This window comes from Trichomonas vaginalis, chromosome I, assembly GCF_026262505.1.
Source record: "Trichomonas vaginalis G3 chromosome I, whole genome shotgun sequence".
NCBI classification, from domain to species: domain Eukaryota; phylum Parabasalia; order Trichomonadida; family Trichomonadidae; genus Trichomonas; species Trichomonas vaginalis.
In genome coordinates, this window is record NC_067203.1 from 19,954,244 (window position 1) to 19,980,987 (window position 26,744).

Genomic DNA, 26,744 nt, shown 5'->3' on the forward strand with positions numbered 1-26,744 from the left:
GTGATTCTTGATTGAGGAATAGATTTCAAACTAACCACTCCTTTTATTTTTGAAATTTTGAATCCATCAACTTTAAACATTTTATTCAATTTACATGTTGTCAATTCTTCAAATAATTTTTTATTATTAGCATAATAGTCATTAAATTCTTCAACAGATGAAAAAATTTTTATTTCAGTAATTGGTTTAACAACGTTTATTTTTTGTTGAACATTTTCACTTTCATTTATTTCTTCCTCCTCTGTTTCATTTATTTTTAAAATCGGTTTCATTTATCATTAAATAAAAATTAGAATATAAGTGATGAAATATATTTTTTAATTAATATTAAATCAGAAATGGCGGCAGGATTCTTTAAAAAATTATGGGATGGAATTAAGAAAGCTGCGGGTTGGGTTCATAAAAATTATTAAACCCGTTGCAAACTTTTTGGCACCAGTAGCGAAAACGGCAGGAACTATCATAGGTGGAGTATTAGGTACTAAAGCAGGTAATCCGGATGGGAGCACAAGCAGGTAACGCAATTGGTGGAATTGCTGAAGGAATACTTAATAAAATAGGAGGTAGATAGTGGAAAAATAAATATTATTTTTATCTTAGTATCGGTTGAAGTCTTTGATAAACTTTTTCTCCTTTATTTAATATTTCTCTTATTGGGGCGCTTTTGGTGTTATTGATTCAGCAACGTCACTAATTGCTTCTTTATTCTTAAATATCCAATTTGCTCCTTTCTTCATTGTTTCCCAAACTTTATGCGCTCCTCTTTTTACTTTATCCCACAGTTTCTTAAATATACTGCAGCCATAGTTGATTATTTCATTAAAATTAAAAATTCATTTTCATCTTTTAATTTTGATTTTTTATTTATTAATAAATGACGACTAACTATTTGGTGCCAAACACTAAACCGATTAATGGAAATGTGTTTCATTCATTCGAAAAGATAAATGAAATATTCGCAAAGAATGACGGTAGAAGATATTATAGAGAACTTGAAAGTTCATGCTATGACTCTGATGCTCCATATTTTGATGATAAACAAACTCATTTAAGAATTACAAATCCGGCTCATGATGTGAACCAATTAGGTGACACATATATTAAACGCAAAGTTAAAGCAACTCTAGTTTCAAATAAAGCTTTCACATGTGATGCCGCTTTTAAATGCATGCGTTTATTCGTTGGTTACAAATCATCAAATCAAAGCTTTAAACAATTAGAAGTAGAAACCGAAAGAGGTGATGCCGGTTATCTTCAGATGGATTGCGCCCGTGAATCTTTCGCATTTGCAACATATAAACCAAAATCAGAAAGGAAAGTTAAAAAGTTTGTTCATTCGTTATATAATAATGTTCAAAAATATGATAACTCAGTATGTGGTAAATATATTGACCCTTCAGAAGTTTTCAAGAAAGCAAATGAAGAAGTTGATGTCACTTTTGATATGATTATTCCGGTAAATGATTTGTTAGCATTTCAGGCGTTCGATGATTATCCTAAATCATTTGGTGAAATCATTCTTAAATATTATGTTTTCAGGGATACTTTAGTATTTTGTCAGGTTGACCCGTTAAGAGTTGCTGATTTACAAAATTACGTTTATGAAAAGATAACTGATGAAAATTATGAAAAGATTATGAATCATGTTTATAAATATGATCGCAAATTCCAACAAATCGGACTTCCTGCCAAATTAATTACAAGCTTAGCCGCTACATCTGCTGACGCAACAGTTGATAACGTTATTATTTCATGCACAAAGATGGAAGTTTTAGAGGATAAATGCATTACACCAGGATACGGTTTAATTGAAGAATCAGTTAAAGCAATACCACGTTTATTCAGTAAGGAAGATCCATTCATGATTCCAGCTCAACATATTGACGTTCGTTCACTAAATGGAGGTTGCTTCACTCCTGAAGGTATTAGCTCAGATTTCTCATACGCTCTTCATAATGTTACAGATGTTGTGTTAACATTTCCGAAGAATGCAATGCAAAGAACGGTTTTAGAAAATCCAATGCTTCGAGGTCTTCAGGTCACTATAGATTCCAGAAACTTCCCCGATCAAGCGATGACCACAGTGGGCGACATATTCTTTACACGTATGCTTCAAGCTTCTGATTTAGATGGAGTGAATGAATGCACGGAAGAATACGAGGACTCATTAACTAGACCACTGAATGATGATAATGGCACGCCATTAGCTAGAACATGGAAAGACCAAACTTCATTCTTATGCACTATTCCAGTTCAACGTGATGGAGCGGGTATATTCTTTGATGGATTAGAAACTTTCAACTCACAAGTTACAGTACAAGTGAAAGCTTATCCAATCATTCAGGGTGAAAATGACACTTACTGTTCAAAGGTGACAAATCCTCCTCAGGTTTGGTTTACTAGGACATATTGGACATGGACACCGGATGAAGGTTTGAAATATCATCCAACAGGTACACCACCACAGTATAGAAGTTCATATGATGAAATATTGATGAATAGAAATGTTTAAAATTATAAATTTATTTTTGATTAAATGGATTTAAATTCATCACCCTTATGAAGAATTAGCAGGAGTATATAATACATACGTAGATGATATGATTAATGAAGCATTGAGTGATAATAGAAATGCTCTATCTAAGGAAAAATTAATGAAAATTCCATATTCTGAATGTTACTTAAATTCAATCACTGCAGCAATTGGTAAACAAAATAAAGGTAAAACATTAACGATATTAAAACAAATTATCATTATTGCTAACACTTCCCCCTATTCACATGTGTTAATTTATATCAACCGTTCAGGTTCACCTTCAGATGATACATTTGAATCTTTAAAGCATTTAATCAAAATTCCAATTATTTATTTATCACAAGAAGAAGCAGAAGATTATTTAAAAAACTTTTTAATGTATAAAGAATTATATAATACAATCAAGAAGCAAGGATTAGAGGATAAAATTATTGATAAACAACGGGATGAATTATTTGAAACACTTTCTATTTCAAATTTTGATAAGAATTTTTGCATTCACTCATTTTTCTAGATGATGCAGTGAAATCAAAACTAATAACAAATGAGAAATCATATTTTAATCAGTTATTAACTCAATGTCGACACATTCAGTGTTCATTCTTCATGGCTGTTCAATACTTCAAAGCATTAAGCACAAACATTAAATCAAATCTATCAACCCTTTTCATTTTCAGTGGGTTTAGTCGTCAACAGTTGAACGTTATGCTTTATCAAGTGAATTTACCAATGAGCATTAATGAACTTTACACACAATATCAGCAATTAGGTGAACATGGAAAAATAATAGTTGATTTAAATAAAGGAGTGTTAAATTTGATTAACTTTTTATAATTAATTTTTATTTTTTATTTATAATTAAACATGACAGAAATAGCAAATCTTCTACAGGTTCCATTAAAACAAGGGACAAACAAAAAGGGTGCATATAATAGAACTATGAAAGTTCCAGACGGAATGAAAGAATTAGTCCACATTGTTGCCGGTCTTCAAAAGGATGTTAAACAAATGAGAAACGTTTTAACATTACCAGAAGCTCAAGCATATGCCAAACGTCATGGACCAAATTGGGAAGCACACGAAGCAGACATTACGGGTCCAAATGGAAAACCCGATGGTATAAATGAAGTTTTCGTTACTGATGGTCAAGGTAATATTAAAGTCATAAATGGTATAAATTAACTATGACTGATTATCCTAAACGTAAAGCATATAATGAACGTTATCCTATGCAATTTGATGAAAATGGAAAAGCTGTTAAACAATACATTGGAGAAGGTGAAAATGGTCCAATTAATTCATACCGTTATAATCCATATTCTTATTTCAATGAAGAATTAAACGCTATTGAAGAAGGACCAAACGGATTACCACGATATGTTAATCAGTTTGATGGTCAATATGCAAATATTAGACCTGAAATTCCAGCTAAGAAATTCTTTAAAGTTGCTTTATTCGATCCAGTGTTCAATGAACAGAAAGAAGCAATGAAAGCAGAATTTAAACCAATTCAAGTGGCAAGAATTTCTTCATCTTCACTTTCAGAAGCGTTCAAGGAATTGATAAAGAAACCACTTTATTCTCAACAAGGTTATAACTTTGATTTAATTAAAGAAAGTGATAGACGTAAATTAGAAAAATCAGATGGTTTTAAGAATGCATGTAATGAAATGATTAAAGATATTGTAAATGATAAAATAAGACTGGAAGAAACTCAAAGCAATATCAATAACATAATTGGTGCAGTTACAAAGAAAGTATAAGCAAACAATGATGAACCTTGGGATATTACCGTAACAACTAAATAAAACTTTAAATATATTTTTCTTTTTTTATTCGATTATAAATGAGAAGACGTTTCACTAGTCAAAAGAACACAAACGCAAAAGCAGAGATTACGGTTGGTTATAACGTAAATGATGATAAATCACGAATTATTCAAAATGTTAAAGTTAATGTTAGCCCTGAATTAACTCATGACTTACCGAAAAAGGAGGAGAATGGAGACCCAACCATTTTATCTGAACCTGGTAAAGAACCTGTTGAAATTCCCACTTATCCAACATACCCCCCGCCTCTTTCATCAAACATCGAGAACCCAGGAATCTACGATTCCAGTCGCAATGCGCCATATAAAGTAGACATTAATTCTGAATTAATGAAAATTTACCGTGATATAATAATTAATAATTATGATTCAATAATAAATTTAATTGACCAATCGGTTTAATTATTTTACCTTATGAATCATTAATTCACATTATCGCCATTCTTTGTGATGTTCAAGATTCAGACGTTAAGATTCAATTTTTCATAGATGATGAGGTTTCATGCTGCGGAACAGTTGCAAAAATAAATCCTATAAAGGATATTAGCACAATTAAGATATCAAAGAACGGAACAACAACTGAACTTCATTTAACATATAATGATATTTATAATAAAATAGTTGATGAATATAAAATATCACTTGAAAAATTCTTTGTTAAGGCTATTTAATATTCAAGCATTAACATTATCGAATAATAATCCTTTGAATCATAATCAATAATAATTGACCTTTCACCAGTTTCTATCGTTTGTTTTATTTCTTTTTGTTCCCCACTATCTGGATCGGTCATTGTAATTGTTTTTGTTATAGTATCAGCTTTATCTTTAACTTCAATCTTTTTTCCATCGGGATATTTAAACCAAAATTCCAAAAATTCGATATTGTCAATCTGTTCATATTTTAATCTATCAATTACATTTTTAATACCATCTGAAAATCTTATGAAATGGTCATTATATGGGTTTGATTGAACTAAATTTGAATGAAGTGAAATATAACCCGTTGATGAATATGACATTGACTCATATTTTCTGAAAACACTAAAATTTATAACATGAATGAATTTCTTATTCGTTGAATTTATGAATTCTTGAGGTAATCTTATTCTAGTTTTATTTATCACTGGAAAATAACGCTTTACCATATTTTTAATCGTAATAAAAATGTCAATTATCAATATTATTTCGAATAATAACTGTGAATTAAATTTAACAGTTAGCGGAATTTATAATGTTACTCTCGTTTCTGTGAGTGGTAAATTTAATCCCATTCTTTTAGACCCTTCAGATTATATATCATTTATTAAAGATGACCATGAAAAAACGTATGATATGTATATAAATAATGTGATAACGAAATGGGATATTAACATGATTTTAAGTTATTTAAATGAATCATTTATCGTATGGTATGAAGAAAATTTTAAATCAAAACCTGATAAACTTTTTGAACTTGATGAAATAAATAACCTTATTAAATTCCCGCTGAAAATTAAATTTTGTACTCCTCATCTTCGTTCATTGTTGGGATATTAAATTTTGAAAAAGATGTTGGGGATGTTTTGTATTCTGACACTGGTTCCAATTTCATTTTAATCAAATGTGATAAAGTTAATACCCCAATGAGATTTTCACATCAAACATTAGACCCTAACTCTTACCCATCAATACAAAACATTTTATCCATCAACTTAAACACATTTTCTTTATCATATCCGTTTCAATTATCCGGGAATTCATTTATTCTTCATTCAAAAGATTTATCAAATATTAAATTTAGAGTAACTGACCTATTTGATTGTGATTTAGAATTCATGAATGAAATATTATGGCAATTTCAAATAGAGAAAATAGCTGATGAGATAACAGATTAAATATTTATTTTTAAATCATAATAAATGATTAAACAACAGCAACCACAACAACTTAAGGCACAAAACACCCAGGTCCTTCAGACCATTACATACGCCATATATGCATATAATTCAAAGACAGCAGAACAAACGCAAAGGTTGAAATATGGAGATTTGGAGATAGTATTGAAAAATGACCATTTCGAATTCGTTTGCAAGGGTGGTGCAGTGATATCAAATATAAAAGAAATTTTATTTATGAATTCAAAAATTAAATATAACGGATGATATAACATCAATTCCACCAGAAGAACAGAGATATTACGCATTAAATGCATTTCCTAAAGTTTTGAAGATTGGAAGATTTAATTTAAATGAGGAATTCATAGAAGGTTTCCTAAATGACATAATGAAGAAAGCAGATAAGGAATATGTTGCTGCTGTGTTAGAGAAGAAAGCAGATAAGGAATATGTTAACGAAAAAGATAATGAAATTAAAGAAATGGTTGAATGGTATCATGAATGGACATCAAAGATTTTAAAAACTAAAGCCGATACAGGATGGGTTTCAGGATGTTTAGACCTTAAAGCGGATAAGGAATATGTTAACGATGAGTTAGAGAAGAAAGCAGATAAAACTTATGTTAATGAAGAAATAAAACAATCAGAGGTCTATTTTACTCCGCCATTTTTAAATTTTATGAAATCATCAGATAAAACCTTTGATATAGATTCTTTTGAATGGATATGTTTCGATGGAGTGACCATGTATTTATTTTATACAGATGGAGTGCTTTATTATTTTAAAATAAATGATTTTAAAAACTATGAATCATTTACTCCATCTGTTTTGAATCCTGATACACGAAAGCCAATCATTAATCCAATAATTTTATATGTTGAATATAATAACGGTAAATTTATGGGAATGATAACGGTTGAAGATGATTTTTGCCCTTGTTATTCATTCGATTGTATCCAATGGTTCAAATGTAATTTAAATCAAGATGCTAAATTTAAATATCCAAATAATCCTATTAGATGTGTTAATAATAAATGGGTACTAATTTATGAAGTCAATCAAATTTCATTAGTGAGGATGGGATAAATTATTATATGTTTAGTATGATGTCATCAGATTTGAAAATTGATTATACAAGTAAGTGGTATTACATTAACAACATGTATTTTATCCTACAAAATGATAAAAATTTATAGATCATCTTCAATATCACAAGGTCAATTTGAACAAATTTTTCAAGCTGATGGAGACATTGAAGCTTTATGTTATGGATCAAATGTTTATGTTCTCGTTTCAGGTGAAATGGTCTATTCATATCCTGTAAGTTATAACAGACATATTTATTTATCACAGGATTTATCAAATTGGGAATTGGTTTATTCATTCACTCCAAAATTTACTCAAAATTATAGATTTACAAATTTATTTTATATTGATGGGTATTTCATTGCTTTAGGATGTGGTGATTTAGTAAATATCAGTAGTGATGGACGAAACTGGTCTGAAATCACAAAATTTCAAGATGTTAGAAAAGCAATTTTCAAAAATAATACGTTAATATTGATAACAAGACCAGTTTTAAATACTCACCCAAATTCAATATTATATAATAAATTCAATATTCATAATGGATTAAATACAATTCTTGAGATGATTTACCCCATTGGTTCTATTTATACGTCAATGAACTCAACAAATCCTTCAAAAGTTTTAGGTTTTGGTGCGTGGGAACAGATTGTAGATAAATTCCTCTATTGTGCGAACTCTTCAAAGCAAACAGGAGGTTCGAAGAAAATTACTGAAGCAAACCTTCCACCGCACACTCATACAGGAACTACAAACACATCAGGTAATCATAGTCACTCATTAAGAGACCATCCATTATACAACTCAGAATATTATGCTGGCAATGACGTTTTATCTCCAGATTATAACCATTCAGCAAAAAAGACTTTTCGACCAACTGAACCAGGAGGAAATCATTCACATACTTTCACAACAAATCCAACAGGCTTGGGTGCAGATTATATGCCACCATTTATGACTGTATTCGCATGGTACCGCATTTATTGAATGTGCTTGAGCCTACTTTGCAGGCTTACCGCGTTCATTGAATGAACTAAATATATTTTATGTTTGTAATTAATTAGGTAATGAAGTAATGAATGAACTGCAGAAATAAATGTTTACGTTAATGTTTACAGGTTATTCAATAATGAATTATTTTTGAAGAACTGAAGGTGCTACCATGTTACCATGTGCTACCAGGTCATTTAACTTCTTTTAAAAAATGAGACAACATGACATTTAGACAACAACACAGGAGGAAGGCAGTTATGAATTATTTTTGAAGAACTGAAGGTGCTACCATGTTACCATGTGCTACCAGGTTATTTAACTTCTTTTAAAAAATGAGACAACATGACATTTAGACAACAACACAGAGAGGAAGGCAGTTATGAATTATTTTTGAAGAACTGAAGGTGCTACCATGTTACCATGTGCTACCAGGTTATTTAACTTCTTTTAAAAAATGAGACAACATGACATTTAGACAACAACACAGGAGGAAGGCAGTTATGAATTATTTTTGAAGAACTGAAGGTGCTACCATGTTACCATGTGCTACCAGGTCATTTAACTTCTTTTAAAAATGAGACAACATGACATTTAGACAACAACACAGGAGGAAGGCAGTTATGAATTATTTTTGAAGAACTGAAGGTGCTACCATGTTACCATGTGCTACCAGGTTATTTAACTTCTTTTAAAAAATGAGACAACATGACATTTTGACAACAACACAGGAGGAAGGCAAAAATAAATTCCAATCATACTTTATAAAGCTTCATTTACAGGTATTTCATCGTCAGTAAATGAATCATCATTATCGTTTGGTTCAACCTGTTTATATAATCCTTTCATTTCTTCTTTCAAAACATAACACCATGTTTGTTTACCGTCTATTCTTCTATGTTTCCTATCACATTTATCCTTAATACTCATTTGGAAATTCTTGTCTTTCATGTCTGATGGTTTGCAGAATAGAGCATTTTCACACGTCATACCTGCACACAATTCATCATAATGTGTATTTATCCATACATCTAAAGGATTTGTTGATAACTCGATTAAATCTTGTTTGGCTTCAGTCATCGGAATGATTCGTACATTAAATGATGAAAGGTCATATTGCATAAAATACGTCAGCAAATTATCATAAAATTCCTTTGTGCATGAATCCATTAAATTCTTGAAGTAATCAAATTGACCCTTGAATTTACCATTAACCCTTAAAACTACGTATCTTCTGTCTCCAACTTCAATTTTGACAGGTAGACGTTGTTAGTTACGAAAATGAAGTTTGCAACGTTCTGAGCAGTTCTTCTGGGTTGATTCTTTTCATTAATTCTAATTTGATTATCCGTAATAATTGATTTCAAAGCGTTGAAGTTTGCGAGTCTATCTTCACCAACATTCTTGAGTTCATTAAGTACAAGAAACATTTTATTTTCAACAACCGAATTGAAATTACCCGTTAGCTCACTTATTTCAGTAATGTTTTACATGAATAACCAGCGAGAAGTTCAGAAATAATATCTGTAAATCTGTTTTTACCTGTTCCCTGAAGTCCTTTCAAAATAATTGCTGTTTCATTCTTGATTCCAGGATGTTGAATCATTGATGCAATCCAGCCGAGAAGGTATTTATACACTCATCGTTATTATCACAAATGGCTTCTTTAATGAAATTCATAAACATCTCAATTTTTGAGTAATCAAGCTTTTCGAGAATGTTGTATTTATAACCTTGAAACGTTGAGAAAACATCTGGAGAATCAGATTTAAAGCAAACACCCTTAACGGTTAATGAAGACAATTGATTTAATAGTACGTCCCATGCTGTTATTGTTTTACCTTCTTCTTTAAATAATTTAATCATTTTGAGTGACTCTTTCATGTTTGATTGAAGAACGAATGATATTTGATTCATTTTGTCGTGTATGTTGTAATCTTTCTGAATGAAGTATTTATTTCCATAATCTACAAAACGGATTACACGTGATAAATCCTCAATTACTTCAGAACTGTTTTTATACTGATGATTTTCAGCCTTGCGTCTAATATCTGTTATCAAAAACGAGTCATCAAGTTTGATATCAAATGTTATTTTTGGCTTACGTAATAAAGGCAAAACATATTCATCATAATATTCCTTTTGATAAAGTTTTAGAATCTTCACTAAAACAAATGGAGAAGTCATTAAATGTGCATATCTACTACGTGCTTTTTCAAAATTACTTTTAGCATTTTCTGTTAAACTGCAGAAGTTATAAACGTTGTCGTATGCTTCATTAATTAAATGATCCGGTAACGAATTAATAGCTTGAAACAGTGTGAATAATGTTATTTCTTTTTCTAAATTCATGTTTCCACCGTCATTATGTACTTCAAAATCACAGATGCCATCAACTATGCTCTGGGCAAGTTTATCGTCAATGTTTACATCTTTGTTTTCATTCATTATACTCTTTATTTCTTCATTCTTCTGTTCAACTCTTACCTTAATATTCAAATCATTTAATATATCGTTTACTGTTCTAGTTAATGTTGAATCATAACTTCCACGAATGAATGAGTATGTTTTGATTGGTTCTGTTGCATTCTTGCGAACTCTTGAATCAGCCATAACCACTAATGAACGCTTTGAATCATCCATAGAAGTCATTATGTCAATATCATAATCATTGCAGGAATAACATTTAATCATTCTGTTCGAGGTTGAATAGAAGAAATTAGTGTTGCAATAAATGTGAAGACCTCCTGATGCGGTTTTAACGATAACATCTTTATCCGAAAGTTTTGATAGAATGTCTTTTCTAACTGTTTCTTTAAGTTCATCATTGTACGATTTATTGATATCAACATCTATAATCGTTAAATTTGAAATTTTATTTACTAATAAAGCCATACCAGTTTTCCTTCCTCTTCCTCCATCATGTTTGAGGTAGTTATGTAAATCAATCTTGTTTTCACCAATTCTTTCGTTGAGGGTTTTAGTTTCTGCCACAACTAATTCCTCAAATAATTCCTCAACTAATGAATCAATAACTTTTTCATCAGAAACGATATAGTTGCTGTTGTTGTTTGTTGCCGTCATTTATATAGGAATAAAAAAATAAAAATAATTTTAAAACTAACTTTATTTTTGGGCTACATCAAATTTCCTGTGTTGTTGTCAAAATGTCATGTTGTCTCATTTTTTAAAAGAAGTTAAATGACCTGGTAGCACATGGTAACATGGTAGCACCCTCAGTTCTTCAAAAATAATTCATTATTGAATAACCTGAAACCATTAACGTAAACATTAACGTAAACATTAACGTAAACATTTATTTCCAGGACTGTTGTCAAAATGTCATGTTGTCTCATTTTTTAAAAGAAGTTAAATGACCTGGTAGCACATGGTAACATGGTAGCACCTTCAGTTCTTCAAAAATAATTCATTAGTTAGAAAAATAACGCTAATTTTATTTTTATATCTTTTTTTTATTTTGTATGTAAAGACAGTAATGTCAAACATTGAGTTTGAAACAGTTAGAAAGATAGACAATGACACCAAAGTGGTTAGAATAGGTGATTTAAACGTAAGATACTCAAAGAAATACAACAAATATTCTTTGTCAGACATTATATCTCCATCTGAAAAGAAAACAAACGACTGGGTTAGAAATGCTTCAACTCAGAAAATTTTGACAAGAAATCCTGAGCTTATGATATCAGTAACATTTCATGGAACAAGAGCATATCTTATAGACAAAAGTCTTATACCAATAGTTTTGTTATGGTTAGACCCAGTTGTTGGATATAACTTCATAACTTATGGTTCATTCGACTCAGAACGTTGCAGTGAAGGCTTACTTTATATCGTTCAGAAAACCGAAGGACTTCAATACAAAGAGATATAAGATAGGAAGAACATATAATATAACTCAAAGATATGACAGTACAGTCAATAGAGTCAAGGTTGTGTTCGTTAATGATATGAGAGCTGCAGAAACAGAACTACTTGAAAAGTTTTGAGAAAAGGTTATGGTGCTCCCATGAAAGGTAAGAAACGTTTGAAGTAGATGAGATAGATAAAGCTATAAAATTATTTGACGAAGTTGCTGAAAAATACATGTAAAGCGTTTATTTTTTGTCTTTGTGAAAGTCAGAAAAAATAAAGTTAGTTTTAAAATTATTTTTATTTTGTATGAAATAACAGATATGTCAACAACAGAGAACACAACAACTGCTATCGTTCATGAAGCCATTAATGAAGAATACGAGTACATACAATATAACAAACAACTTCACCTCATTCGTTCGGTCAAAGATGATATGTACCAAATGCTCTATTCTGCAAACCATCAGACATGAAAGACAAGAATTTCCTCATATGATTGCTTCCCTCGGAAAACCGAGAGAAGAGATTCCATTCGAAAATCGCAAGAGGGTAGAAATGAGGTGAAAAATTAGGTGAAATCTCACCTCTTCACCTAAACATTATTTTTGGGTCATTTACACTCATTACGATGAAGTCATGACAAAACATTTCCTATGTTGTTGTCAAAATGTCATGTTGTCTCATTTTTTAAAAGAAGTTAAATGACCTGGTAGCACATGGTAACATGGTAGCACCTTCAGTTCTTCAAAAATAATTCATAACTGCCTTCCTCCTGTGTTGTCAAAATGTCATGTTGTCTCATTTTTTAAAAGAAGTTAAATGACCTGGTAGCACATGGTAACATGGTAGCACCTTCAGTTCTTCAAAAATAATTCATAACTGCCTTCCTCCTGTGTTGTTGTCAAAATGTCATGTTGTCTCATTTTTTAAAGAAGTTAAATGACCTGGTAGCACATGGTAACAGGTAGCACCTTCAGTTCTTCAAAAATAATTCATAACTGCCTTCCTCCTGTGTTGTTGTCAAAATGTCATGTTGTCTCATTTTTTAAAAGAAGTTAAATGACCTGGTAGCACATGGTAACATGGTAGCACCTTCAGTTCTTCAAAAATAATTAATTATTGAATAACCTAAAAACCATTAACGATAAAATAACTGATAACAAATTTTTATTTTTATATAAATGGATACCCCACAAGCTCAAAATTTACCACGAATCATAACAAGGGAGGAAACGATAAAAATGATGCGAGAACTTGCTAAAAATAACAAACCACTAAAACTGAGAAAATGCGGTTATGCAGTAATGATGGAAAGAGAGATGTTGTCAAAGAGGAATAAAAATTAAATTTGGATTGAGTTTAAAAATTCATCTTTATTAAATTCATCTCTTCCAATCAATTTATTTATTCTATTAAATTCTTTTATTTTTGCTTCACTCAGTTTAAGGATTGAACGGTAAGTTTCTAATTTTTCGATTATTTCTTCATCGTTTTCAGTTCCACCGCATTGCGGCTTCTTTTTGTAATAGCATATTTTTGATTTAATTCTGTTTAGTTTCTTTTTATATTCATCGTCTGGACTCTTGGCTGCTTCGTTGTCACTCATTTCTTACGAAATAAAAAAATTAAATATTATTTAAATATAATGGAGTAATAAAATAAATCGGAATTTCTATTAATTTATTGTCAACTTCAACTAATGCATTGCCGTTAATATATCTAACAAATTCAGCTATTGTGTCAAATCTTCGTTTTCTTTTTGTCATTGATTTATCAGTTTTTCCATAATCGAGATGAATCAAAACTTTATCCCCTTGTTTAAAATTCATGAGCCCCGAATTAATTTGTTCACGTTTAACATCATTTAACCTTTCCATTTGCTTTCTAATATATTCCCATTCTTTTGAAATATCATTTTTCATTTCCACTGGTTTCATGTTTATAGTTCTATGCCATGTATTATTATAATAATATACTAACTGTTGTATGATGGAGTCATGATTTCCATCCCAGTATATCTGACCGTTAACCCCTAACGCATCTCTAAGAGTTCTCATTACCGCATCAACTATTTTATTATGAAACGTATATGGAGAGGATGAAAAGAAAAAATTAATTTGTGGGAAATAATGAGCCATAGCTGCCTGAAATCCTTTATCACCATCACCCCTGATATTATCTACTCTTTCATGATCTAGTAAGTATTGTATAGCTCTTCTTGTTTCCTGTTCTGTTTTCCCTTTCACTGGAATGCAATATAAATATCTAGTGTTAATGTTAATGGCAAATAAATAAGTAACTTTTCCTTTTGAATATTCCAGATGATCGATTTCGTATGAATATGGATATGGAGCAAATGAGGGGCGACTAAATTTTTCCTTTAATGGTTGAATTTTTGGGTCAATTGGTTTATTTAATATCTTGAAATCCTTTTTAAAATCTTTTTGTTTCTTTAATGTTTGAAATGGATATAATAAAGTGAATGATGAAGGATTAACTGAAGGAGGAGGCGGTACTGTCGTTGGAGGTTTTGGTGTTGCAAGTGGTTTAATTTTATCTGCTTTGATTTTGGATGATGAAGTTTTGGATTTCATTCCTTCCTTCATTAATTCTGGATGTATTCTATTCATTTGTTTTAAATATGCTGTATATAAAGGTTTGATATACTTTCCCGCTTCGAGTTTATGTTGAAGGATGAATTCCAAAAGTTGATCTTCATTTAAAAGTCGGGCTGAATATGGTTTAACTAATGAATCATAAATTAAAGCTTGTGCATCATTTATGGTCTGAAGGACCTGGGTGTTTTGTGGCTCAGGATTATATAATTTATATAATTCATCAATATCTTCTTCTGTTAATACTTTATTTTTGAAATCTTTCAACTGTTTAAGTTGTGATTTAGTTTTTCCCTTTGTATATTCATTATTTTTAATTTTGTCTTTAATTTCAGAAATTATTCTATCATGATATTTCAAAATTTCATTTTTATAATATGGATAATAATATTCCATATCATCACCCGTTATATTGTTATCATATTTTTGGAGATATGCTTTTAAATCATAATAACTAAGAAATTTTTGATTAAGTACTAAATCAGCAATTAAATTTTTTAAATCTGCGCTATTCATTTATATAAAAATAAAATAAATGTTTAAGGGTGCCCACCTCTTTGTCTCTTCTGTGGCATTTCATTAAAAATAAAATTTTAAATAAATGGCATACAACATCCATTTTCACAACATACAGCCTTAGTGTGTGCTCCTGTTAATGCAGTCTTACCAATTGTTAAGCGAGTCATCGACCCGTTTTTAAGTTGTAAATTAATATTCTGACCATCAAATATCACTTTATCATTTATTATATCCAAATAATTTTTAGGTGTTAATTCTTTATTTTGTCGTAAACTAACACCTTTCATTTTTTGTGCAATCTTTTTAAAATCACCCCATCATTGAACCGTTGAATGATGTATAACACTTAGGACATAAAGCAACCATGTTATCACCTTGTTTCTCAATTGCTAAACCCAATAATTTTTTCTCATGTGCTTTTTCTTCAGCTTTATTCTTTAATTTAGGTTTAAATTTCTCATCAAAACAGAAGAAATCAAATGGTGCGAATTTGAAAATGTTTTTATCATAAAATTGTTTATCGGTAACAATTGCTTGAAATGCTTGAGTGTTAGGAAGATTTGGGTCGCCAGCGATTGCCCAATAAGATGAATCAGTATCACCTTCAATGAAATGAAAACGATTAACATCCATGCATTTATACATAAAATCATAAATGAAAACTAAATACCAGTATTTAGCATTATCTAAAGTGAAGAATGCCTCTTGTAAACATGTATCACATCTATAAAATCTATCTTTGAGCATCACTTGATATGTATCTTCACCTATTTCTCTTATGTTTTTAAACTTATTTGACATACATGCAACGCGTGCCTTCTGTGCATTCATTATTTTAGTCTTTGCGTAATTTTGTGTATTCATTGCATCGTAACCATATGATCCATTAAGTGAAATCTTGCAAAATAAACTTTTTCCTTTATTTCCTTCTAATTCAGCCCTTTGTCTTTCGTTCATAAATTCATTCGCAAATTCATTAAAACAAGTGTTTTTAGTAAATGTTAAAATTGATTGAATATCATCGATGATAAAATGAAATCTGTCTATTAGATACCAAAGATAATAAGAAGAAAATGGTTGATATTGGTTGTGTGTTGATGCTAACTGAGTTAATTTTCTCTGTTTCTGGTCAACTGGTAGATTGTTTGATTTCATGTAATTATACATAAAACTGCCAATTGTTTTTTCATCTGTGATAATATCTAAGTTTCTTATTATCGGTAAAAAGTTTATGTAATCATTAATGTATTTTTCATCAATGTGACCCTTTACTTCAGCCACGAATAAAGTATTTTTCTTCTAATAATTCCCAGTGCTTTTGCTTTCTTTGTTGCTGTATCACAAATGATAACACCATTCAATCTTCCCGGCATATACATTTTATGGTCAGTATATTGAATGAAATCATGAGGATTAGATGAAAATGATGAAGGATATAATGAATTAAAGTCAACTCCAACGAAATGAGTCATAATGTTGGTGGTGTCCTCATTTGATACAGTTTTAGTTTCTGGATTATATGAAAGTTTATTAATGTGCGTGATTCCTTTAAGATTAACACGATGTTGAACATTTGATAGACCACCAGTAATTCCATTACGGAGAATGTGATAAGCTTCAACTGAATCTAAAGTCATTGGTAAATTATTTTTTAATGCATAATTTCTTAAATTGATTCTTAAACGTTGAACATCTTCATCTTTATTTGATTTCACGACATTGCAATAACAACACATTAACTGACAATTTTCTTTAGTATGTGGTTTTTCATTATCTATTCTATCCAATGTTGGTTTATTAGCATATGTAAACGCTTTACCACACATTTTGCATTTAGATGAAAGGATTAAATCGTGATAGTATTGAAAATCATCCATTGAAACATTGTTTTTAGTATCTCTTTTCGCTTTTCATCTCTTGTTTCTTATATGATTCAATTTTATATTTCCAATACTTTTTCGTTAATTCAAAACTTGATTCCACATTTTCTTCTTCTGGATATGTTTCGTTAGGATTGAAGTTCTTATATGCTAACGCGTAACGAATCATTGAAGCATTCGATGATAAAGAAAGATTATGAAGCATATCAATTTTATAAACAAATGTTTCTTCAATAATTTTATCAATTGGGTCAATCATAATTTCAACATCTTTATTGCAATAATGAATAAAATATTCTAATCTATTCTTAAAGTTTTTAGCATCATTGAGATATATTTGATAATCACTATCTGATATAGTTTCTTGGGTTAATACTGAATAAAATGAATCTTGAGTGAATGGTTCCTTTTTATATAATTCATCTTCGTAATTCTCCCATGTGATGAATTGATAAGGGAAAAAGGATTTAACACGTGATTTATTGTTTCCGAAATCTTGAGTGAATTGGTCTAATGTTCCACCCGCTATATAATTTCTGATGTCAATAAATCTCAATTCATATGGAACGTTTGTTTTCTTTACAATGATTGCTTAAATTGTGAAGATGAACCCAGCATTGATTTTATCTTCCATTTTGCAGTATTTAAATCACGAAGAATTAAATTTAAATCAAACTTTCCCGAATTAAACCAATGATATTCACTTTATTAAATTCTTCATCTAAAAGCTCTTTCATTGCTTCCTTTTGTTTCTCATTTAATGTCTTCATTAATTCTTCATATTGTTCAATATTTGATTTAGCAACTAATGAACAGGTTGAAAATAAAAATTCAATCCAATCAGAGATGAACGAATCACTTGATGTTAAGCAAAAATTCCTCGTAAATGTTTTATCACGGTCTACGTCCTCGCCGCTTTGCGGCTTTATTTTGACAGTTGATGATACCATAAATGGTTTTAAGTAAGCGTTCAAAGTTGCACATTCAGAAAGTTGAAGTTCTTCTTTAGTCTCTAATGTTTCGAAGTCAAAAGTAATATAATATCTTGTTGGTTTATAATATTCCTGCAAAATTATGTGCTAATAGCCACTGATATATCTTCTGTTTCGTGATATGTGGTGCATATGGTTGTTGTGTGTTTTGCAATTGAACGTCTTGAATTAATCTTCCATTATTTTCTTTACATTTCTCACAATGTTTTAAAAATCTTCTTTGGTTTTTCCTTTCTGGATCATCACGGATAGAATATACTTCTTCTTTGCAAAAGGGGCAAACTTTATATCCTGTGAGTGCTTCAACGTCTGTAATTCTGTCAGCGTGAAGTTTTCCACATGGACTCTGTGTTAATAAAATATTTACTGTTTCAAATTCTGGATCTATCATTATTGATTCCACTAATGGAAAGTCTACCTTGTTAATGTCTACGTCTTCTGGTTGAGGGTCACAATAATAAAAATCAATATTAACGTTTAACATTCTTGCTAACCTCTCACTTTCTGATGAAATGTCAAATCCTTCATATGCATCTATGGCTTCATTTAAATAACTTCTACGAGTTTTAGGATTAACACCATCAGGAATGTTATAGAAGCGTTTAAATAACCCTCTACCTTCGGCTTTTATTTGATTATCATTCATTTTAGCTGTTCCATTTTTGTTCATTTATGTAAGAATAAAAATTAAAAAATAAATAAGAATAAAGTTTCTTTTTTTTAAAGTCCGAGACTCAGAGAGTCCAGGGCTAAAGCCCATAAAATGAATTAAGAACACATAAATTTTTATCATCTGCGACGTGACGAATACATTTTAATTTACTCAAGAATGCGTACCCTGATACATTAAATCTAATTCCTGTCTTATTTAATTTCACAACTTTGAAAAGGAATGTATGAATAGCTATAAAATGATGAGATGATGTTTTATGGGTTGCTTCCATTTTTTCTGAAATAAATGAATAAATATAATGTTTATAAGTTTTCATATCTTTTATGTTCTTAATAACGAATGGTATAGACCTTTCAACTTCGTCTTCCTTCGGTGCTGTTCTTTCATATGAAACATTATTGGTATCTTCAATAATGAAACCACAATCGCATAAAATTTTATATGTACCAATTGTTTCTTTTGATATTTTATCTAACAAATCAAAAACTTTATCAACACCTGTACATTTATTTAAATAATAATTTGTGTAAATATCATGGTCTTCTTTCTTAATCGTATTTGTTGCATATGTTACATTTTTCAGTGCTTTTTTGAATTTTTCAGAATCAAGAGGAGGTGAAAGTAATATACATGGATAATCTCCATCGTCAATAAACTGAAGCTTATGTTTATGAATAAATTTTGTGCCTTCTTCTGAAAGTGTTTCGTCAATATCACCATCTAATAAATTTTTAGTAGATTCCAAAAAGTAATTTTTATATCTTTCCTCATGTGATTTTTGAACTTCTGATTCTGAAGCTGGGATATTCATTAAACCCTCTACTTCATTCTCAGCATTTCTCAATTCACCAATTCTTTCATCTATTCATTTCTTAATTGTTCCAATTTCTCAATCTCATCGTTATAATATTCATCTTGTTTAATTTTTCTTCAAAATATTCAGGAGGTGTTTCAAGGCTCTCTGAGCCCAGGTCCTCTGGACCATAAAGAGGAATATTCTCCTGTTTTTCAACTTTTTTGGGATATAAATATCTCATTATAGCCTTTTTAGTAATTGGTCCGTTATATTTAAATTCATTCAACAATCTGGAAAACTCTTTCACATTCTGCATATATGTTGGATAAGAACCGTCTCCAAAATTTTCTAAAATATTTTCTAATTCTGAATTAGTGAACTTTAAAGATTTCAATGAATTAGTTGTTATACTCATTTATCATTAAATAAAAAATAAATTATTCAAAAATAAATTTAACTTAGTTTTAATTTTACGTAAGAAGTCAATTTTTTAAATCTTGATTTATTCAAAAACGTAAGAATAAAAACCGTAAGAATCATACATTTTTTACTTCATATGTTAAAAAAAATGATACAAAATCGTTCAATATTGTATGAATTCTTACGTTTACAAAAAAAGTCACACAACCCTTCAACATATACTACTAAAGAAAATGTCATAAATCAATGATAAATATTAAAAGAAAGAAAATGTAATAAAACAAAGATAAATATTAAAAGAAAGATAATGTAATAAAACAATGATAAATATGAAAAGAAAGAAAATGTCATAAAACAATGATACCCAGATTTTCCTTACTTTTACCACCTCTCAAAAGCTGGGGACACCGCCTATCGTTGGGAGTAGCTATTAAATAGAACCACCAAGGGTATTTTTCTTTTTTGGATCACTATAAGATTTGTTTCATGTTCTAAATCTGCTGCATATGTAATCTATTTTTATTTACCTATTTTTTAAAAATCTATTGGATTGCCAAATTTGAATATATTTAAAATCATAAAACTCCAAAAAAACTATAAATATATGTTTCATGCATAGTGCCGATACTCAAATATCAGATTACTTAGATCCATGAATAATATCCGAATTTTTTTTCTTAAAATTAAACTTCAAAACTTCTTGCAATCTTATTCTTCATCAATTGTAAATTTTTAAAACCATTTTTTAAAATAATTTTGCGTAAATTTTATTCTCATGTTGTTTTAATCGAAAATTGATACATTTTCAAAAAAATAATATTGACTTATGAAATTCATTTTTAAGGTGAAATAGTATTGTTTTTATTAAAGTATATGAATAATATATAAAAAATTAATGAATAATATAAGCAGATTTTTAGTTTACAAAACAAATATGAGCAATGCAATTTCAAACTTTTGCTGGCAATTTCGATATTGCTCAAGTTTGTAGTATTTGTGATACCTATAACATCGGCTTAATCAAAATTCGATTTTTCTTATGAGTTATTGAGAAAATTTGATTGCAATGAGAAGGATTTCGACGTTTTTGATAAACTAAGAGCTGAGCTTTAGGGGTTCAGTTCATTTATGGCTGTAGTTTGATGCGTAGATCTTTTTTTATTGTAAATTCTTTCAGCATGGAGATCGAGAATGAATCTTTTGAGAACTTTATGAGTTTTTACACCCGTAAAGAGGTCCTTCGAGGAAAGATAGTCCAGACTACATGAAGATGTGGGTTAACCAAAAAAATCCGATGGTTTCCCCATATTCATGTAGATCTTCGAAAAAATGAGCACCAAAAAAGCCAAAAAAATAGGCTTTTTATTGGATTTGTACACTAGATCAATAACCTATTTAGGATCTGACACTCTTTTTAGCCAGAGATATGAGGTCCTTTCTAGGAAAACGATCTATTCATCCATAAAAAAAAATGAATTATCATTTTCCCCAGAAATTACATGGGGAGTGGTAAAAGTAAGGAAAATCTGGGTAAATATTAAATGAAAGAAAATGTAATAAAACAATGATAAATATTAAAAGAAAGAAAATGTAATAAAGCAAAGATAAATATGAAAAGAAAGGAAATGTTATAAAACAACGAGAAATATGGAAAGAAAGAAAATGTTATAAAGAAAAGATAAATATGAAAAGAAAGGAAATGTTATAAAACAACGAGAAATATGGAAAGAAAGAAAATGTTATAAAGAAAAGATAAATATGAAAAGAAAGAGGATAAGTTTCATGTTAACATCAATGCAAAGTATTTAACTAATGTAATTTTCCCACAATCTGTTATATATGCAGATCAATACTTTTTTGGTGAATGTAGATCATTAGAACTAATCACTGTTTTTAGAGAGTATAGACAGCAGAAGATATCATTTAATATTTATCATTGTTTTATAACATTTCCTTTCATTTAATATTTATCTTTGTTTTATGACATTTTCTTTCTTTTAATATTTATCATTGTTTTATAGATTTCTCTTTCTTTTCATATTTATCATTGTTTTATAGAATTTTATTTCTTTTCATATTAAGGTAGGAGACTTTAGTGCTAATAAGAAACGCATCCTGAATATTAATTCTAATGATTTGCATTTATCAAAAAAATGTTCGTCTGCAAAAACTACCGATTGTGGGATAAAAACATTCTTTAAATATTTTGCATTATATATAGATGCAAATCCGATATTTATAATGCCATTGGGAACAAGAGCGATCTATATCACTTGGAATTGAAACAGTGGTGTTTTTATCGAATTTTATTATAAGATTCAAATGTCAATCAGAAAATCAATTTCATTCTGAAAAATAAAAATTCAATACATTTTAAAAAATAAATCAGATATGGATATGGAATGCTTTTAATATGTAGATTTAAAAGTTGTCACTTTTTATCTATGATGCCAATTTACATATTTTGGGTTTGTCACTTTTTTGTAAATAAAAAAAAACTCTCATGAATCCAGTTTATTCGTACTTCAGAGAGTTTACAAGATTAGCACGATTCCAAATGCAAAACATTTCGCCAATGCGATCTGTCTGGCCCATTATTCAGCGTTCTCTCGTTAAAAAAGGAGAGCAAGTTCCAGAAGATTTGCCAGTTTGGCATTCAGCCGTTCCTCTTGTTTGCTCATTCGGATCGCCAAAGAACGTAAAACTATCAATACTAGATGCTAGTGTATCTTTGATTATACTAAACACACTCGAAGAAATTTCTTCAATTCTGACAAAATCAGATGGACCTTCAATGGATTCCAAATCAATGGAATTGATTAACTCTACAGTAGAATCACACTGTGAAGTGCTTACTTTCCTTTTAGAAGCACTAACACCTCCAGAAACTGAAAATAACGCAGATACCGATTGCGCGAAGTTAATCAAGCATTTAAAGAAATTCAAATCAGAACCGAAAAACGAGAAAAATAATACTTCAATTGGAAAAGATGTAAAGAAAATTTCAAAATTTATTCGTAAGAGTTTCTCATCATTACTCAATAACAGTAACATTAGTGCAACCATTGATGAATTTCGTAACTTAATCCTTTCATTCCAAACTCTTGGTTTATTTTTAAATCTTATCTCCGTTTCTGAACAATTTGAATTCTCAGAAGGTACTGTAATCGATATTTCTCGCAATGCTTTTCAAGGAAATTCACGCAAATTATTAGAAAATCTCTCAATTTTCCAGAAAAATATCAATGACATGCAAAAAGATCAAAAACTACAGTCCTACAACATTTTCAAGGTATTATTCGCTTCTTTGAACTCGAAGATCGACGAATATTCTACAGCGATCAAGAAAAATCCCATGATTCCACTTCATTCTAAACTCGTCCTTCCAGAAATCGATAATTTCCCAATTGAATGTGCCGATGTACTTACAAATATTCTAAAGACCGCCATAAACCATGTAAATATCGAAACTCCCGTTTTTCAACAAGCGGCTCAAACAATTTACGAAAAAGCGAAGGACCAACAGATCCAATACATATGCAGTTGCATTAATTTCTTACCAGAGGCAGCGCTCGGATACGTCGCTTTGCTTTCTGCTTTGTTGCCATTTTCATATTCTGAAAGGCTTCCACATTTGATCAGTTTGGATCAAACATTACAAGATTTATTTAATATCATACACACAAAATGCGTCAAAATCGCTTCTCCTGTTGTTGTTAATTTACCAAAGGCTTTACAACAGTTTGTAGGCAAATACCTTGAGACACCATCAACTTTAGAGCAATTTTATCACAGTGTCATTGCTCTCAAGGCCATCCAACCTCATTTGAACGGACTTGTTGAAAATTTCCAATTATTTAACACGAATTTTGACAATTTGAACAGAATATGCAATGCATTATTTATTGCCAAGGCTGCTGCATTACGTTTGTCCGCAGTTTACCTTTCAGAATGCGCATTTAAGTTCATTGGAAATCATATCAACATTTCCTCAAAGACATCCAAGTCCATTCTCGATTCCTTTGATGTACTGATCAAATTCCCCAACGATGCATGCGACTACGATGAATATTCGAAGCTAATTGAAACAGTATCTACATTAGCCGAACTAATTACTCATACAACCAAGCAAGTTATATCATCTGCACCTGTCTCCATCTCAGATACACTTACTTCCATCGGAATGATCTCACAGAACATAGAAGAGACATTTTCTTTGTTCGAATCCCTTAAAAACTCTCTTTCCAAGATAGAAGACATTCCTATTGTTGCAACACAAGCCTGCTTGAAGTCAGCGATCAATCCAATGGTTGCACAGCTCGACAACATCAAGCAATACGCGCAATCCAAGCCAGAATACGCTAAACAAGCTTTGAGTGACATGAAACTGTTGACATTCCAACTTTCTCAGATGATGGACACTTTGGAGAACGAATTATCAGATGAAGACGAAGAAGTCATCAGTTTATTCCATAAACTCAAAGATGTTTCTGATCCTTCAGAAATGATAAAGTGTTCGGAAGAAATTTTGGAAAAACTAAACAAAGTTTCGAACAAATTATCAGAAGAAAACGTCGACAGAGAGAAGATCGAGAATGTTTCATTCGAGAACATGGAAGATCTCACGAAAGCTCTCGAACAAATCTCAGACGAACTCTCAAGACAAGCAACAGTTGAATGGGTTTTGTCTTCTCAAAATGATAAATCCGTCAACAAATTGTTTGTCAATAATACAAACATGGTCAAAAAGTTCGTTGTTTCTCGCATGAAAAGCGAAAATCGCTATGAAAGCGTTGACCAAATCCTTCAACTCCCTGACGAGAAGATCATGAACGACCTTCCAAACATCGCTTCAAGTTTGACGATGATTTACAACGAAGCAGGAATTCCCAAACTCAATGAAATGTCAACTGAAATTTTGAGTTGCGAACAAGTCGGTGACGTCAAATCGAAACTCCAACAGATAAAGACGTTCAACAGCAAGTACAATCCATTCTACAAGGCGTTGATGGCTTTGTCGGAAGAGCTCAGAACAACGAAACAAGAATGCACAAAAGAAATTGCTGATTTATGCAATTTGTATAATTATCAATTACCTGTTGTTAATTCTGGTGATTTAAGAGAGAAATCTCTTCATCAGATCTCTATTTTGATCGCGACATTGGTATGCGAGGAAAGAAACTACTCCAAGGAATACGTGAACCAGATGCTACAAAAGATAGAAAACGCTACAGACATCTCTAGTTACGTCCATAATGTTTTGTCAACTTTCATTTGTTCGGCGGTTAAAAGCGGTTGTTTCTCTGACCAAATTATTACAAAATCGTATAATTTGATGAACGCATACTCCGCTTATGAATCAAGTCCAACTGTTACGTCAAAGAAACTGCTTATGCAAGAGATCGCAAATCATCCAATTCAGTTTACAAAAGAAGGTGAAATGAACATGATGTTCACTTCACTTGTGAGTTTATCATTAGCCAGTGATGATTTCGACTGCGACAAAGTTCGCTCTATCATTCACATGTTGGGATTCGAGAACCAATATGTTGGATATTACCTCAAAGATGTTTACGAGTACAAACAAGTCATGCCACCAGAAGAAACACAAGAAATGGCTGCATTTAGAATCACAGGATCCGCCAGAAAGATCTTAAAGGGTTTGCGCAAATTCAACAGAGCAGCTGAGCACAAAGAAGTTTCCATTGTCAAAGATAAAGCGAATTCTCTTCTTAACGATATCAATGACATGTTGAAACTTTTGGAGATGACAGAAGACGCCAAATACAACGAATATTATCAGATGTGTGACAATGTAAGGACTGTTGTTGAAAGAGTTGTCAATGATGTAATACAAGGAAAACGTGATTCTGTTTCTATTTTGCAATCTCCATTCACTGATTTGGCAAATGCAATCAGAGAATACATTGGAGAAACAAATGCAAGTGGAAAGACACAAACACCAATAATAGAGTATCTCACGATACTTGCAGAAGATATTCAAGATGTTTCTAATACTGTTGACAATGATCCAACAGAAGAAGAACTCTCGAAGTACCCTCCTTTGAAGAAATATTCAATCACGGAATTCAGAACTGTTTTGCATCATTCAAGAGCGTTCGTTGTAGAAATAAAGTTGTTGATAACAAGTTTGATACAAGAAAACGTTTCTTTCGATGAAGAACTGGAGAAAGAATACGAAAGAGCTTGTAATCAAGTAAGAGAAAGTGTACAAGTTATTTATTTGTTGTCAAGAGTTTTGTCAACAGAAGACAAATCGTTTAAACAGAGAGTTATTTTGGGAGCAAGAAGATTCTCTGCTGCTTTGCAAGTTTTGTATTCTCACGTACAAACTAACGGAAACCAAAAGGAAATTTACGCAAAGCTTGGTGAAATCATCGATACAGCAAATACTCACATCAGATCTGTCATTGATTTCGCTTCTCAATACGGTGTTTCTTCTTCTGCAGCTACTTCTGTTTCAAACAAGAAGACAATCATCGACGAGTCTTACGAAATTACCCACGAAATGTCTATCGAAAAGATGCATCTCATGGCAAAGATCGCAAGGCTGAAGAGAGAACTCGATGTTGCTATTAACACAGAGAAATTCTTATCTCAGTAAATTCTGATTTTATTTTAAATTTAGGCTTTTTTAA

General features: G+C 30.7%; 5 protein-coding genes and 5 pseudogenes across 10 annotated transcripts, besides 1 other annotated feature; 5 read left to right on the forward strand and 5 right to left on the reverse strand.

Annotated features, from left to right (window-relative positions):
• Nucleotides 1-874: 874 nt before the first annotated feature.
• Nucleotides 875-1,904, forward strand: TVAGG3_1016660 (uncharacterized protein; the record flags this gene model as incomplete). The annotated part of the gene is made up of 1 exon (XM_051254692.1): nucleotides 875-1,904. A coding segment is annotated over one exon (1,030 nt), but the record flags the coding sequence as incomplete, so codon positions are not given.
• Nucleotides 1,905-1,939: 35 nt separating this feature from the next.
• Nucleotides 1,940-20,161: a mobile genetic element.
• Nucleotides 3,401-4,299, forward strand: TVAGG3_1016680 (annotated as a pseudogene). Its single transcript has one exon. A coding segment is annotated over exon 1 (899 nt).
• Nucleotides 6,265-7,343, forward strand: TVAGG3_1016690 (annotated as a pseudogene). The gene has a single exon. A coding segment is annotated over exon 1 (1,079 nt).
• On the forward strand, nucleotides 7,345-8,314 carry TVAGG3_1016700 (annotated as a pseudogene). The gene has a single exon. A coding segment is annotated over exon 1 (970 nt).
• TVAGG3_1016710 (uncharacterized protein) lies at nucleotides 9,080-9,397 on the reverse strand (the record flags this gene model as incomplete). Its single annotated transcript, XM_051254693.1, has 1 exon — nucleotides 9,080-9,397. One exon carries the CDS (start codon nucleotides 9,395-9,397, stop codon nucleotides 9,080-9,082), a length of 318 nt encoding a protein of 105 aa, XP_051080267.1.
• On the reverse strand, nucleotides 9,526-10,960 carry TVAGG3_1016720 (annotated as a pseudogene). The gene has a single exon. A coding segment is annotated over exon 1 (1,435 nt).
• On the reverse strand, nucleotides 13,533-13,796 carry TVAGG3_1016730 (uncharacterized protein; the record flags this gene model as incomplete). Its single annotated transcript, XM_051254694.1, has 1 exon — nucleotides 13,533-13,796. The coding sequence occupies one exon, from the start codon at nucleotides 13,794-13,796 to the stop codon at nucleotides 13,533-13,535; it is 264 nt and encodes an 87-aa protein (XP_051080268.1).
• Nucleotides 13,816-15,321, reverse strand: TVAGG3_1016740 (integrase core domain containing protein family; the record flags this gene model as incomplete). The annotated part of the gene is made up of 1 exon (XM_051254695.1): nucleotides 13,816-15,321. The coding sequence occupies one exon, from the start codon at nucleotides 15,319-15,321 to the stop codon at nucleotides 13,816-13,818; it is 1,506 nt and encodes a 501-aa protein (XP_051080269.1).
• Nucleotides 16,211-18,866, reverse strand: TVAGG3_1016750 (annotated as a pseudogene). The gene has a single exon. A coding segment is annotated over exon 1 (2,656 nt).
• A 2,418-nt stretch (nucleotides 20,162-22,579) lies between the features above and the next one.
• TVAGG3_1016760 (uncharacterized protein) lies at nucleotides 22,580-26,710 on the forward strand (the record flags this gene model as incomplete). The annotated part of the gene is made up of 1 exon (XM_001326468.1): nucleotides 22,589-26,710. One exon carries the CDS (start codon nucleotides 22,589-22,591, stop codon nucleotides 26,708-26,710), a length of 4,122 nt encoding a protein of 1,373 aa, XP_001326503.1.
• Nucleotides 26,711-26,744: the final 34 nt, after the last annotated feature.